Source organism: Papaver somniferum, chromosome 7, assembly GCF_003573695.1.
Source record: "Papaver somniferum cultivar HN1 chromosome 7, ASM357369v1, whole genome shotgun sequence".
Lineage (NCBI taxonomy): Eukaryota > Viridiplantae > Streptophyta > Magnoliopsida > Ranunculales > Papaveraceae > Papaver > Papaver somniferum.
Window position 1 is genome coordinate 18,269,003 of NC_039364.1, and position 16,544 is coordinate 18,285,546.

Here is a 16,544-nt window from a genome sequence, read left to right on the forward strand (position 1 = left end):
TGAAATCAATGAACCCAGGAATGAAGATCTTATTGCAGAGAGTAGGAATGAACCCGTTGATCAGAATGATAATGATTCTGTTGAAACGGATTCGGCAACTGGAATTGAGGCGAAATTGGGACCTTCCTGCTAGTCTTCTAGCTTTGTATCCTTGTATTTTTGTTTGGTGGTTAGCTGCTGTTTTTGGCTGCTAATCTTCTCAATATATCTTATCTTTATCGAGCAAAAAAAAAAAAAAATCTATATGCTTGGTTTGCCAAGTGAGTTCAGTGAAGATTTGATGAAGGAATGTCATGTACTTAATAAGTGTCAATATATGGTGAAGGCTGGACTTGGTCCAACACCTGGGAACTCAGCAAGGTGTTTCTTCGAATGAGGATAATCTTGCACTTTACATATAAACTAACTTACACTTGGGTTACACTTTCAGTACTGAAATACTTGATGTTTTTCTTCTTCATTCGAAAACAATGAATCTCATAAAAAAGAGAACCTGAACCATGAATCAAGAAGAAGGGAGAGAATGAATTTGGTTCAAAGATTGAAGCACAATACCAGAGTAATCTCTAGTTATTATTATCAATCATCTGTGAGAGATTATCATGGGTCAGGAGGTATCAAGCGTAGAAGAATATCACAGCTTGAGAGTTATGTGCAGGATGAGTGTAAATCTGGAAGGATTAATAAGCTTGAGGATGGTTTGAGATACTTTGATCAACTGATTTTAGGAAGGACATTTCCATATACTGTTACATTTAATCAGGTATTGGATTCATTAGCCAAAATCAAATGTTATTCAGATGTCATTTTGTTGTATAAGAAGATGAGTTTGGTTGGAGTACAACCCAATATCTATACATTGACCATTTTGATTAACTGCTGTTGCCAATTAGGAAAAGTGAATTACGGGTTCTGTTTGCTTGGAGAGATTTTAAAGAGAGGGCATCAGCCTAATGTGATCACATTCACTACACTGATTAAAGGGTTGTGTATTCAAGGGAAGATTGATCCTGCATTCAAAATGTTTGCCAAAATGACTGAAACAGGTATTCAACCTAATGTGTTTACCTGTAATACTCTTATACATGGGCTTTGTTCAACTGGTCAAGTGGGTCTTGCTCTTCAGTTAAAAAACAACATGTCTAAATGGAATTGCAGACCAACTGTTGTTTCGTATTCTGCCATCATAGTTACACTTTGTAAAGGAGGTCTAGTTGATGAAGCTTTGGTTCTCTTCTCTGAAATGCACAGAGACTTCAATATTGTTCTCGATGTAGTTGTTTACAATTCTTTGATTGACGGACTTTGTAATTCAGGGCGGTTAAATGAAGCAAGGATACTCTTTCTAATTGTCTGATTCATGGTCAGTGCCTTCATGGTCAACAAAAAGAAGCAAGAAGATATTTCGATGAAATGATTGATCGCGGGGTTTTACCCAATATAATAACCTTTAGTATATTGATAGATTCACTTTGTAAAGATGGGAACACAGAAGATGCTTTGGGGTTGTTCAAATTGATGGACAAGATAAATATTAAACCTGATCAGATTACTTACAGTTCAATATAGACGGTCTTTGTTTGGCAGGTCGATTACAAGATGCGGTGAAACTGTTTGACTCAATGGTGGATAAGGGTCTTCAACCGAATGTTATCAGTTGCAATATATTAATTGATGGGTATTGCAGGAACCGTGAGTTGGATGAAGGTTTGCTCCTATTCAAGAACATGAAACAAAATGGACTGGAACCCACAGTTATTACTTATAATATACTATTAAGGGGACTATACCGGGATGGAAGAATGAGGGCTGCTCAGAGGTTCCTTAATGAGATGCAATCTTTTGCTGTATCACCAAACAAAGTTGCATACGGTACAATTTTGGATGGTCTCTGCAAAAATGGAAAAATCGTGGAGGCAATAGAATTGTTTGAATCCATGGATGGTACTGGTATCTTAGCTGATGTTGAAATGTACACTACCCATATTTATGGTTTGTGCCGTGCTGGGCAGTTGGAAGATGCAAGAAAACTGTTTAATTAGATTCCAGAAAAAGGACTAGTTCCTAATGTAGCAACATATACCACAATGATTGCTGGCCTCTTCCATCACAGGATGTCCTCGGAGGCTAACAAACTAATCATCCAAATGGAAGAGAAAGGTTGTTTACCAAATTCTATAACATATGATACCATCATCAAGGGTTTCCTTGAAGGGAATGAGATTGAGAAGGCATTACTATTTCTTCGCAAGATGCGTGAAAAAAAATTTGTACCAAGGGATTCTGTTGTATCTTTGCTAACAAAAACACTCTCAGCAGGTGAACTGAGAAATCTTTTGCTGTTTTTGTGAGACCTTGTAATTGTTTAGGGTTACAGAGAAAATCTGAAAAACTTGAGGAGCATTTGCTCGGCTTAATCATTCTTTGCCTGAATCTAGTTCTTTCTGTCATAATGGTAGTGCAGTAGATAATACTTGAGAAAAAGCATCATACAGTAGTATGAAACTCTGCTATCTGGTTTTGAAATTCTTGTTGAAAATTATCTTTTAGCAGTGTAAGGTTCCAGGCTACTGTGCACTGTTCTATCTCTTGGATTTGACTTGAACTTAGAATGCCATACGCTTCTTTTATAACTCTACATCTGTTATGTTTGTTTTTGGCCTGCCCTAATGGCAACTGCAAGATGAAACTTAGCTTATATAAAGACAACTCTCTTTATTGCTGTTTAGAAAATCTCTCAAAACTAAACACAAGCTCTAATCTTGCTCATATGATCAACCACAACTTTGGTGATCATATATATATAAAATTATGAATTCATTTTCCTAGTCCTATTACCTTATTACATGTCTTTCCTTTTCTTAGAACTAGATGACTTCTAATTCCCTTAGGATTACATCAATTTCCTAATCTTGTCCTAACCAGCTTGTTAGTGACTTCTATGTTGAAGTTTAACCAACATTCTCCCCGTTAAGCTTCAACCTTACCCGTGACATATCTTGTACTCCAATCAGTTGTCTCATTTCTTAAAACTTGATCCGAGCTAATGCCTTTGTCAATATATCTGCTTTCTGCTCAGTTCCTGGTATGTGTTCAACGTTGATGATTTCCTTCTCGATACATTCTCGTATGAAATGATACCTTTTGTGAATGTGTTTCGTCTTCCGATGAAACACTGGATTTTTAGTGAGTGCAATTGCAGACTTATTATCAATCTTGATGAGAACTTTTTCAGGTTCTCTTCCTTTGATTTCACCCAACAGTTCTTGAAGCCATATTGATTGTTTAGCTGCTTCTGTTGCGGCCATGAACTCAGCTTCGCATGATGACAGAGCTATTGTGTCTTGCTTCTGTGAACACCATGTAATAGGTGTTTCTCCTAGATAAAATATATGACCAGTTGTACCTTTTCCATCATCTTGGTCAATATTATGACTGTTGTCACTATACCCAACAATTCCTTTTGATCCTCCTCGACCATACCTCAATCCATACGTGATTGTTCCTTTTAGGTATCTTAATATTTGCTTCATGATGTCACCATGATATTTGCGTGGACTTTGCATATAACGACTAGCTACTCCCACTGAGAAAGCCAAGTTTGGTCTTGTGTGTAACAAGTACCTAAGACACCCAACATTTCTTCTATAACACGTTGAATCAATCTCTGTTTCTTCTTGTGCCTTTGAAACTTTAAGTCCAAACTCCATTGGTATCTTAGTTGGATTACAAGTTTCAAGTCCTGCTTCTTCCAGAATTCTCCTTGCATAAGCTTCTTGTTTAATATGAATCCCATCTACTCCTTGATGGACTTCTATGCCAAGGTAATAAGTGAGTTTTCCGAGGTCTGACATCTCAAACTTTGATGACATTTCTCTCTTGAACTCATTGATCACCTTAAGGGAGTTGCCAGTCAAAAATAGATCATCTACATAGACTGCAATCACAAGAAGCGTTCCCTTTTCTTCTCTTCTGTATACAGAAGTTTCTTTAGAACACTTTATGAATCTCATTCCCTTTAAGATTTGATCTAACTTTGTATTCCAGGCTCGAGGGGCTTGTCTTAGACCATAGAGAGCTTTTGTCAACTTTTAAACTCTATGTTCTTGTCCCTTTACTTCGAAACCTTCTGGTTATTCAACATACACATCTTCACTTAGTTCTCCATCAAAGTCTATGCCTGATTCTTGAACGTATCCCTTAGCTACAAGTCTTTCCTTATATTTGTTAATAGTTCCATCAGCATTTCTTTTAACCTTGAAGATCCACTTGAGGCCAATCACTTTTACCCCACCTGGCTTATCAACTAGAAACCAAGTCTTGTTTCTGATGATTGAATTAATCTCTTCTCTACATGCTTGTGTCCATTTAGTCGAGACCTTTGCTTCCTGAAAATTCCTTGGTTCATCATTAACAGAAAGTAGCATAATCTCACATTCTTATGCAGCTTGAAGAACATAATCCTCCAGATAATGTGGCTTTTGTATCTTTCTTGTTGATTTTCACAGTGGAATGGGTTGAGTTATTTCATCGATCTCCTCTTCTTCTTCTTCTTCTACTTCTTCGTTATTCTCAGTGTTTTCATTATTCTCTTCTTGATTAACATCATTGTTTCCATTGGTATTGATGATTATGGGTCCTTCGCCTTCATCAATTACTTCACCCCATCTCATGTGAAACATTCATGGATCCCTACTTGGTCCATCATTAGTTTCTTTCCAGTTTCAGTTTGCTTTTTCATCGAATACCACATCTCGACTCACTATTACTCTTTTCGTTGTTGGATTGAATAATCTGTAAGCTTTGGATCCAGGCTCAATTCCTAGATGCACAAGAGTCTGAGATCGATCATCCAGTTTCTTAAGAGTTTCAGAATCAACTTTTGCGTATGCTTTGCAACCAAACACTCTTAAATGATTTATGTTTGGTTTTCTCTTTCGCAAACTTTCATATGGAGTCATGTCTTTCAGAGCTTTCGTAGGTATCCTGTTTATTAGGTATGTGGAGTGTCGTACAACTTCTCCCTATAGATAATTAGGTACCTGTATAGCCTTTAAAGAACTTCTTGTCATCTCCATTAGAGTCTTGTTTCTCCTCTCCACCACTCCGTTTTGTTGTGGTAGCCCTCGAACCATCTTGTTCTGAGACATAGTTTTTAAGGTTCTGAAACTTATGTGTCCTAACCTTGCGTGCCACTTCCATGTCTGATCTTCCAGTCTCATATTCAGACACAATGGCCTTCCAATCATGAGACTTATCTTGTAGAGTCTATTCTGTGAGAGTGAGACTCTAACTAAAAGTCTTCCACTTGGGTCATGAACTATTAGATAATCTTGTCACATTCTAACATCACATCCAACTTCTGTAGCTTGTCCTAAACTTAGAATGTTGCTTTGTAAGTTTGGGATGAAGTAGATGTTTGTGACAAGCTTCTGTTCTCCGGTCTTGCTCTGAAATAGAATTGATCCTTTCCCTTCAATTTCTACAGAAGATCCATCCCCAAACTTCACTTGTCCTTTGATTTTCTCATTGAGTTCAGAAAAGTAGTGTCTCTTACCAGTCATGTGATTGCTGGCTCCATTATCTAAATACCAGATTCCTTCTTCTCCATCCTTTGATTCGTAGTTCTTTGGTATTAGTTTCCCTTCGTTTAAGAATACAACTTCGTGCATGAAAAGAGCTGTATCTGCTTCCCTTGTTTCATTCTTGTTTGCTTCTTCCATCTTTTGTATTCTTTCAGGGCATACAGAGGAGAAGTGTCCTGGTTTATCACATCTGTAACAAATAATGTTTGATCTATCCTTCTTTTCTTTCCCTTGGTTTTGATCATTCTGACTTTTTGTTCTATCTTGTGAGTTAAACCTTCCTCCCCTTCCTCGGCCTCTGTTTACTCTACCACCTCTTCCACGACCTCTTCCTCTTGTCGCAGAGTTTTGTTGGTAAGAGTTTGTGTACAAGAGTTTTCCTTGAGTTTCTTCATTGTTTTCTTCATCAAGGATTCTCTCTTCATATGCTTTCAATCTTCCAATTATATCTTCATAGCTAGTCTTCTTTAAATCTAAGACTTGTTCGAGAGAAGCTATGATATGAATATACTTGGATCTTGGTAAACTATTGAGAAACTTCTTTACCAGTTTATCTTCATCAATGGATTGTCCAAGTGACACAGCTTTTGAGGCTATCTATGATAGCTTTCCTGCAAAGCTATCAATAGTATCAGTGTCTTTCATCTTCACTCTTTCAAAATCATACATTAAGGTTTGCAGACTGGCTTCTTTAACTCAATCAGTTCCGAGATTACGTGCCTTTATTGTATCCCAAATTTTCTTTGAAGTTTTCTGTTCACCAACTTGTAGAACAAGACATTCTGGTATTGCTTGAAAGAGTAATCCAATGGCAACATTGTTTTTGTCTGGGTCCAATGTACCAGGATCAATTGTTTCCCAAACTTTGTAGATTTTCATCAGTACCTTCATTCTCATGGCCCATACTGTGTAGTTTGTGGCGTTGAAGATTGGAACTTGTATTGATGGTGGCGTGAACTGTTTTGCACCCACAATTGTGGTTTTGTTTTCCATGGCTCAGAAACAAGCTCTGATACCAATTAATGGCAACTGCAAGATGAAACTTAGCTTATATAAAGACAACTCTCTTTATTGATGTTTAGAAAATCTTTCAAAACTAAACACAAGCTCTAATCTTGCTCATATGATCAACCACAACTTTGGTGATCATATATATATATAAAACTATGAATTCCTTTTCCTAGTCCTATTACCTTATTACATGTCTTTCCTTTTCTTAGAACTAGATGACTTCTAATTCCCTTAGGATTACATCAATTTCCTAATCTTTTCCTAACTAGCTTGTTAGTGACTTCTATGTTGAAGTTTAACCAACATGCCCAATATTCAATTTGGTTTGATGGTTTCGGCAGTGGCAGCTCAGTTTCTGAAAAGAGGATAGTTGCCAGCTGAATCTCTTGCAGACACATTTGCGATTTTATGTCAGCCTCTCTTTAACTGTAGGTCAGTAGAAGTACCTAGTGAAAATATCTAGACAAAAGATAGATTGACCCACGGAAATTCTTGTTACATCCGTCAAAGATTGCAGCACTACTTGAGACAGTTATCTCAATCGGAGATGTCCAACATAAATGAAAACACTAAGCCGAAGATTGAAAGGCTTAGGTTGAAGGCCCAACAGTCCAGGCATCTGATAAGATGAGTTAAACTCGGCCTGATTGAAGCTAACTGAGCCTGAACTGAATGATTAAGAACGTATGTAAGAAATCAAGTCTGATTAGTCGGGTCATTTTCCTGCTGCTAAATGCTTCTACTTTAGCATCTGGCTCATGCTAATCAATGAGTCAGGAAACCGCCGACAACTCACAGGGATAAGTCACCGATTTATGCACTATAATAGCAATTAAGACTTTTAAATGCGCCCCAAATTGGTTTGTTTTCTTTTACACCCAAGTTACACCATTGTTGATGTGGGTCAAATACTAGATTAAACTCAACGTTGCTGCTAATGGGTGTGTAATATTACCTAAGGGTGTACCAACTCCAAGGATTATTGAATTTTTGTTTTATATGAATTTCGATGCACCCGATAGAATAGTACTCTATTAGTTAGCAATCTCAAGGGCATAGGGTATCCTTAAGGACATAATATTAAAAAAAATAAAAATTTAAGAATCATGTTAGGGTGCTCTAACATTTATGTCCATACATTTTTCTTTAAGATAGAGTAATGGTCCCTAAAACTACGTTTAGGTGTATTAGTCTACGATTACTAATCCCGAAATTTAAGAACCATCGGACCATTTAATAGTTCTCTGTCCGTACATTCACTCGGGTAGACACTTTAATTATTTTTGAGTAAAAAACCGCTAAACCATCGTATGTGAGTGGAAAAGAACTAGACTATTCTATACGGGTGCTTGATCTTTTGTGGACAAAAAAAAATTCTGAGTTAAAGTAAATTAGCTCTTATTTAATTAATTTATTTATTTATTTGTATGTTTTTTTGATAGAAGAAAATTCGTTGAATTAAGGGAACGGATTTACAATGTTAGAATTGCATAATTTATCTAACCATACAATTTTTTATTTTTTCTTGGACACCACAATCCCTAGAGTGAACCCACATCACAAAACTTATTTAGGTACTTAGCTAATTTATCAGTTATTCTATTGCAAGACCTCTAAATATAAGATAATGGAGAATTAGAAAAAAATTTGTTACTTTACAAAACGTTAAGCAAAATGGTTATGCATCTCCATTTTGCAGCAAAAAGTTTCTTCTTCGTACCATTCACGACATTCTGGTTGTCATTAAGGAAAACTAGTCTGTCATTTTGCATCCTTCGACCTATCTTATTGCTTCTCTGCAGGCTCTTGATTCAGCTTCATCACAGGCTGAACACCATCATGTTCTCACCTGTAAAATCGCAGACATTTCCAACATCGTTCATCAAAATTATTCCATAAGCATATTTTTGAGTCTTCTTTTGGAAAGCTCCTTCAAAGTAAATATAGTAGACTTACCATGAAGATCATTTCAGAATTACATTCTGGATTTCACAATTAGAGGCAGAAGCTTATTTGGAATTTGTCTTTCTATTATTCAAATTTTCGGTTAACTGTGGAAAATATTACTGAATAACAGATATCAAATCCTTTAGGATTATGTTTAATGTTGTCAAAAACAACCTTACACTTATACTTCCATATGAACCAAAAAATATAAGTGTAGTATCTCTCTTATCTTCATCATTCATCCACTATAAACACCAATGTTTGAAACCAACGTTCGCAACATTATAGAAAATATTTACCAAAGATAAATCCCTCCAAATAGCTTATGAAAAGATACAACTAGTAAATACACACTACACCAAATTCTGATATTAGTAACTAAAATTCGTAACGGCCAGTCAGCCGTTACGAAATTCCCGTTACAAATGTCCGTTACGAGAAAATCGTAACAGGCAGAGGCCATTACGAAATTTTTAAAAATTCGTAACAGAGATAAGCCGTTTTAAATGCTACCCAAATTGGTTTGTTTTCTTTTACACCCAAGTTAGACCATTGTTGATGTTGGCCAAATACTAGATCGAACTACATTGCTGCTAATGGGTGTATCATATTATTTAAGGGTGTACGAACTCCAGGGGTTATTGAATTTTTATTTTATATGATTTTCGATACACCCCAAGCAAAAGTCAAGGTGTGTTCTTAAGGACATAATATAAAAATGTCTTTTTAAGAATCGTGTTAGGGTGCTCTAACATTTATGTCCACACATTTTTGTTTGAGATAGAACAATGGTCCCTAGAACTACATTCATATATACTATTCCAAAGGTTTAATCCCGAAACTTAAGAATCATCAGCCTATTAATGGTTCTTTGTCTATACACTCACTCAGGTAGAGAATTTAATTATTTTTAGTAAAACACCGCTAACCTATCCTATGTGAGTAGAAAAAAACTAGACTATTCTATACAGGTACTTGATCATCTTATGGGCAAAAAAAAACTTTTCGATTTAAAGTAAATTAGTTTTTATTTTATTTATTTATTTGATAAAAGGAAAATCCATAGAATTGGGGGAACAGATTTACAATGTTAGTGTTGCATAACTTATCAACCCATACTTTTTTTTTGGACATCCCAATCCCTAGAGTGAACATACACATACACATCACCAAACTTATTTAAGTACTTATCTAATTTGTCAGCTATACTATTGAAAGACCTCTGAATATAAGAAAATGGAGAACTAGCAAAATTGTTGTTACTTTTCAAAGCTTTAAGAAAAATTGTTTTGCATCTCCAGTTTGCAGCAAAAAGTTTATTCTTCATACCATTCACGACATTCTGGTTGTCATTAAGGAAAACTAGTCTGTCATTCTGCATTGTTGGACCTATTTAATTGCTTCTATGCGGGCTCTTGATTCAGCTTCATCACAGGCTGAACACCATCATGTTCCACCAGTAAAATCGCAGACATTTCCAACATCGTTCATCAAAATTATTCCGTAAGAATGTTTTCTAGTTTTTTTTTTCGAAAGCTCCGTCAAAGTAAATATAGTAGACTTACTATGAAGATCATTTCAGAATTACATTCTGGATGTTCACAGTTACAGACAGAAGCTTATTTAGAATTTGTCTTTCTATTATTCAAATTTTCCATTAACTATGGAAAATCTTTCTGAATACTAGATATCAAATCCTTTAGGATTATGTATAATGTTGTCAAAAAAAGCCTTACGCCTATACTTCCATATGAACCAAAGAATATAAGCGTAGTATCTCTGTTATCTTCATCATTCATCCACTATAAACACCAATGTTTGAAACCAAAGTTAGCAGCATTATAGAAAATATTTGACATAGATAAACCTCTCCAATAGCTTATGAAAAATACAATTAGTAAATACATGGTCAATATTCTCACCTAACATATTGTTGCATAAGGGACACTAAATGTCTATCGGGATATAAACTTACCTAATCTTTCTCTAACCGGTAAACAATTGTCTAAGGCTTTCCAAAGAAAAACTTTAACTCTAGGCACAATATGAAAATACCAAGTATAAGACCATTCCACTCTATGACTTACATGATTTTTATTGCAAAGAAAATTATAAGCATATTTGAACGAAACAATATCATCCTTAGTTCCTAACCATTCTAAGATCTTTTCCATCTATATATACTACTGAAAGATTATATCAACTTGATTTCATGTATTGTATCTTCATCAAACAGATCCTGAACAATCCTAAAATTCCAGTTACCCTGAATGTCAACAATATTCAAAACTTTTGTGACAGAAGTCAGACTACTATAGTTTTTTATTTAGGAGAACTGTCATTTGGGATTCATGTTATAAAAAACAAAAAAAATCGTATCTTCTCCACAACCTATTTTCCAACGATAATTTCTTTTTAATGACATCTATTTCTGTGCAAAATGCTAATTGAAACCCAGGATTTAACTGAGTTTTTCTTGTACTTGAGAGGGTTACTATTAGGAAAGCATTTTACATTTAAGAATAGTGTATCATAATCGATCTGGACTTTCCGTAAGTCTCCAAGAAAATCTAGTTAAGAGAGGTAAACTAAATTTATTTGGGTTTTTTATACTCATACTCCCACTTGTAAGTTTTGCTTGTACAAATTAACATCATCCCAAGATTTAAGATATACCCATTTACTACATTTACTTTTCCACCATTAGAAAGTGTCTTTGCAAATCATTGAGTTTATCTAGAGATTTCTTAGGAAGTAAAAAACACATCATCAGATATATGAGTATATCAATAGCCCCTGAACTAATGATAGTGGTTCTTCTTGCCTGAGAATATAATTTTCTTTCCAGCCCTGAGCACTAGTATACACTTTATCTAGCATGTTTTGGTAGTTGAAGCTCTTAGATTCATTTAAAAAAAAAAAGGAAGTACCAAGCTAAGTGTCATTTTTAATTATTTTGCCAACTTAAGAATCCTAGCTAATAGTTTACGGTGTTAGTTATTAACTTTTTTACTAAAGTATATGCCAGACTTCTTAAAAGAAATCAATAATTAATAACTTGACCAGAGGTTCACTAAAAATCTTTAAAATCTCAAATAAATTTCTAGCCCGAGCAATGCTGCCATAAATGTCAAGAAAAGAATCATCTGCAAAAAAAAAAAAAAAAAAAGGGGGCTATTTGTAGTGACCTTGACACTTGTGATTTTATCGTACAGAGGTAACCTGAAGCATCGTTAACAATAATAGCATAAGAAACATAGATATCCAATTATAAATGAGATCACAAAATCCTTTCAAGATATGAAGATTCGAAAACATGCAATATATATATATATATGAAGAACTGATCATATTATATTTTAATTTCCTTTATATATATGTAATATCATGAAAAATGGAAGCAACTCTTTAACTGCTACTTTGGGCGATTCTTGTGGAATAGGAAAATCAATTTGTTCAATTTCAGTCCACTTTAGACTCAACAAATTTCCAAAATGGATGGAAAAACCTTAATTTTCAAGGTTTGTAGATCGAGACGGAACATTTGACGAACAACAAATGTTCAGTTGTGAGACATACGTTGAGACGCGCAACATAACTTTTTTACTGCACGACCAACATTTAGCCGCGCCACATGAATTCTTCGGCTAAACAATGGTGGTTGAGTCAGGCATATAATATTCAGCCACTCAACGGATAAATCCAACAACTCTTTTTGAAATCTCTATAAGTACTTACCATTTCACCTATTTCAAGCGCACCTTATCCACACCTTCTTTTATCATCTCTAAATGTCTTCAAAAGCATTTTTTTCATTTTCATTTTTTTTTTTTTGCAGAAAATGACATTAAATTCGCAACAAAGATCGTCTCAAGCTTCCTTCATGGACGTAAGTTTTTAATGGGTGAAAATGAATCTATCCATAGAATTATTGTTTTTATAGCCGATGATATTAATGGTGCGCAACAACATGGTGTAACTTTTTGGAAAAAAAATTTTAATAAATTATCATCGTTTTCATCATATCAACAAAGAAATTGTTGAATATGCAGTTGCGGTTAAGGATGCACAGGAACCAAGCCGAAAAACAGGACCGTCCCGGAACCGGTGGAACCGTACCTGTTTTTGTACCGAACCGAGGAAGGGGTACAGGTATCGGTCCAAAATCTGAGAACCGGTCTCTAAGGGTACAGGTACACGGTCCTATTCATGTCCCGTACCGTCCCGTCCCGTTTGTACTGAGTAATAATGACCATTAGATTTAGGGATTAAATTTGAACCATCTGATGGTGTTATATAATGAAATTAGGTCAGATGAAGAATATATGGGTTACTTTCTCTCTTTTCTCATTTTCTTCTTCATCTCTTCTTCGCAGCTCCTCTTTCTCTCCTATTTTTCTTCATCCTTCTTCTTCGCAACAACAGGTAACAAATCGATCTGTCCATCTGTTGTTACTTATATCAATCGATCATTTTTTTTTTTAGTTTTTGTTTCTTTTTTATGTCCAGTTAAACACTTAAACTTACTGAGGAGAGATCGATTGATTCGATCCAACTATTGGGTACTTGAGTTGAAATCGAACCAAGGTAATCAATTTTAATTGTGATTATGATTTGAAATTAATGTTTTTGATTATTTGTTTAATATGGTTTGATTTTGATTGATTGAAATCATGAGAAAATCAAGAGTTTGCTGTTAGTATACACTGTTGGTCATGGTTTTGATTTTGATGGGTTCTGCTCTCTTTCTCATTTTCTTCTTCCAAATCATGATTTTGATTTTGATGGGTTTCTGTCTTTCTGTTAGTAATATACACTGTTATTAGTTTTTTTATAATTGATGGAAAAATCCTGCCAAATTAATTAGGTCTCAACTCTCTGCTGTTACTACTAAACCATGAAATTGTTCTGATATTACATAATTCTGAACATTTGTTGTACAATTAAAATTGATCAAAAAAAACTTGGAGATGTAGTTGAGACATAAAATATGTGAACCGCTGTTATAGGTTATAACATGAATTGTCAAAGTTGAAAACTTGTAATATTGCTGGTTAGGCTTCAACAATTTCAGATATCAGGCTTCATGTTATCTTTTTAGTTTTTAACTATTTTGGGGTTTTGGTAATTTTCACATCTGGTTTAGACAATACCAGTGTATTTGCGTATCTTCTTTAAGTGTTAGTGTTAGTCGAATATCATTGTGGAATGGAAAGATATACTTTTTTTCATTGAACATACTTCTACTTTCTAGTCTTTCTTTGGTTTAGACAAGCAGCACATGCAACCCCATGTTATCAACTGAAGTTATTCTATTGATTCATTGAATTGATAATTTGATATCATGTTTGTGTACATATTTTTTGTCAGTGATCAACTGGCTAACTTGTTATTACTTTTTTTTTTATAGAGTTACTGGATCCTATCAACAATAATGCCACCACCAGTGCTGCCATGGAATAGATCTCCACAACCACTTCACCACCACTGCTACCACTTCAATTCTTCTTTTCGTCAGTGTAGTGTGTAGTACTGCGGCTATTAGTTATTAAGACAGCAACACTTAAGAGTTTAAGAATACTGTAGTATTGTTTTTGTGTGTGTGTGTCTGTGTGCTTCTGCTTCCTGTAGTGTACTGCAGTCTGCAGCTTTGCTACTTGTTATTTTTCATATTTTCAAGAATTTGGAACTTTGCTTTGCTAGTATTATTGCTGCTTGTTAGTTGTTACTTTGTTCTTTGATTGAGATATTGCTTAATATATGTTGCTCAGTAAAACAGGTACTTAAGCTGCTTAACAGACCAAAATCTGTCTAGAATTCTGGTAGGAAAACTGACAGGAAAATCTGTCTGGAATTCTGATAGAAAGTACCGACTGGTACCGGAACCGTGCTACCGTACTTGTCGCGAATGGTACCGGAACCGAGGAGAAAGGTACAGGTACCGGTCCAAAATCAAAGAACCGAGACTAGGGAGGTATAGGTACTTGGCCTCAGCAAGAACCGAGCCGAACCGTACCTTGTGCACCCTTAGTTGCGGTTATTCAAATAAATTGATACAAAAGAAGAAACGATATTGAAGTTGATGTGGTAAGAACATTTTATAAAATTTGACTTTAAAAATTAAATTTATTAAATTACGTGGGGGTCCGAATGCCCACAATCAATCGTTAACGTCTAAAGAGATTACGATGATGATATCCCGATGTGGATTCATTGGCTCAAAACCTTCGGGTTTATCATGGCCTCCTCCAACTTCCCCGTGCGTGGCGATCATGCAGGGGATACAAGTATTAAAGGAAAACAAAACATATAAGCCAATACGTGCGGAGCTAAATGAATGTAAAGTGCTGAAATGTAAATAAGACCAAGGTTTACGTGGTTCAGCACTAAGGCCTACATCCACGGGGTTTGTTGTTCTACTATATTATTCACGGTTACACGAATAGTTGAATGACTTTGGGTTTACATATTTCTCTCCACTAAGGGATTAACTTACCCTTACTATTCTCTCTCTCTCTCTCCTGCTCTTTTTTTTTTTCCCTTTCCTCTTTGTGGAGATTGGGTATTTATAAGGTTGGAACGTGGGACCCATCTCTGAAGACCGTTGGAACCTTATCTTCTCGTGTCCTTGCGTCCATCACGCGGAGGTCTGCGTTTCCCCCTCGATCCCGCGGAGGCATCTTCGCTCGTTCCACAGGTTGGTCGACACGTGCACTGCTCAGAGTGTTTAATGCGGGTAGTTGAGGGGTCTGCTCGTGTCAGACAAGTGTCTTCTGCCCCTGTCAGTCCGTGTCAGCTAACTTTCTCTCCACCGTTGATCTTGACCCCTCTTCTGGGGATGAGATAAAGCAACTCCTAGGGGTTTATTTGGTGCTTCGTGACGCATCATGTTTTGATGTTTTGGCTTGCATGCTTTCCACGTACCTTTCTGTATACACGTGTCTGATAGTGAGATATATGTGTACACAATTTTCCCCTTTTCTTCGGGCTTAAATGGCTAATGGGTGCCTTGAAGAAAAACTATCGTCGCACGTTCTTCTCACTCCTAATAACTTCTCCTAGATACTTGGGCACGTCTTTTATTCGTGCATTAACTGCTTATGTAACGGGCACGTTTTCCTATTTCTCCCTTAATTTCCTCTTTTCTTTCGGGTATTTTAAGGATAGAGATGAAATTTAATTTCATTCTTCCTAAACACTCTCTCAGTTCGTTCTTCCTTTAAATTTCCTGCCTGCCTTTATTGAACCTGTGACCTTAAATTCTTTGTCAGTCTTCATTGCACCTGTGATCTTACATTCTGTCAGTCTTTATTGCACCTGTGATCTTAAATTCTCCCTTCGTTGCACCTGTGATCTTCCCCTGTTCGTTTCTTCTACTTGCTGTTTTTGCCGGTGAGTTTTTCTTTTCTTTATTTCACTGTTTTATGCCGTGTTGATTTGTGAATTTTCTGCTACTGTTGTTCCTTGTTTGTGATGAAGAACTTTTTCTGATGCTTGCATACTAGTTTGCCCTTGTTCTTCATCTTAAATTAAGGAAGCCATTACTTCGAGGGTGAAATATTGAGCATGTATCCTAATTTTAGAGTTGCTATGTTATCTTTGTTGTATTGCTATGGATGTGTTTTTTTTTTTTTTTTTGATTTTTGGTTATCGTGTGTAACTTGTTCTTGATTTTATTCTTTCCGCAGCCATGTCTGACCGTCCGCGGCCTACTTATGAGACTCCTGATTCTAGGTTGTCGAGATCTCCTCAGCGTCGAGAGTCTCAAGATGATGTTCGTCGGAGTCGAGTTTCTTCTGGAGCGAAAGCCTCGTCCTCTCGGGAAGAGATTCCTTCGATAATTCCGTCTGGTTCACGAAGAGTCTTTAATCACTCAATGGTGCGTCCTCGTGAAGATACTAGGAGTACGCAGGCTCCGCCCCGCGCTGTTGCTTTTGACGTTCCTCCTTTACGTTCGTTAGTGCCCGAGCATCATCTACGGTCTTCTCCAACTTTTAAAGG

General features: G+C 36.0%; 1 protein-coding gene and 1 pseudogene across 1 annotated transcript; both read left to right on the forward strand.

Moving 5' to 3' along the window:
• Positions 1-514: 514 nt before the first annotated feature.
• Positions 515-2,389, forward strand: LOC113292699 (annotated as a pseudogene).
• A 9,932-nt stretch (positions 2,390-12,321) lies between these two features.
• LOC113300559 lies at positions 12,322-14,273 on the forward strand. Its single transcript, XM_026549764.1, has 5 exons — positions 12,322-12,432; positions 12,596-12,736; positions 12,920-12,968; positions 13,053-13,130; positions 13,954-14,273. The coding sequence occupies exons 1-5, from the start codon at positions 12,385-12,387 to the stop codon at positions 14,004-14,006; spliced, it is 369 nt and encodes a 122-aa protein (XP_026405549.1). The 5' UTR covers positions 12,322-12,384; the 3' UTR covers positions 14,007-14,273.
• Positions 14,274-16,544: the final 2,271 nt, after the last annotated feature.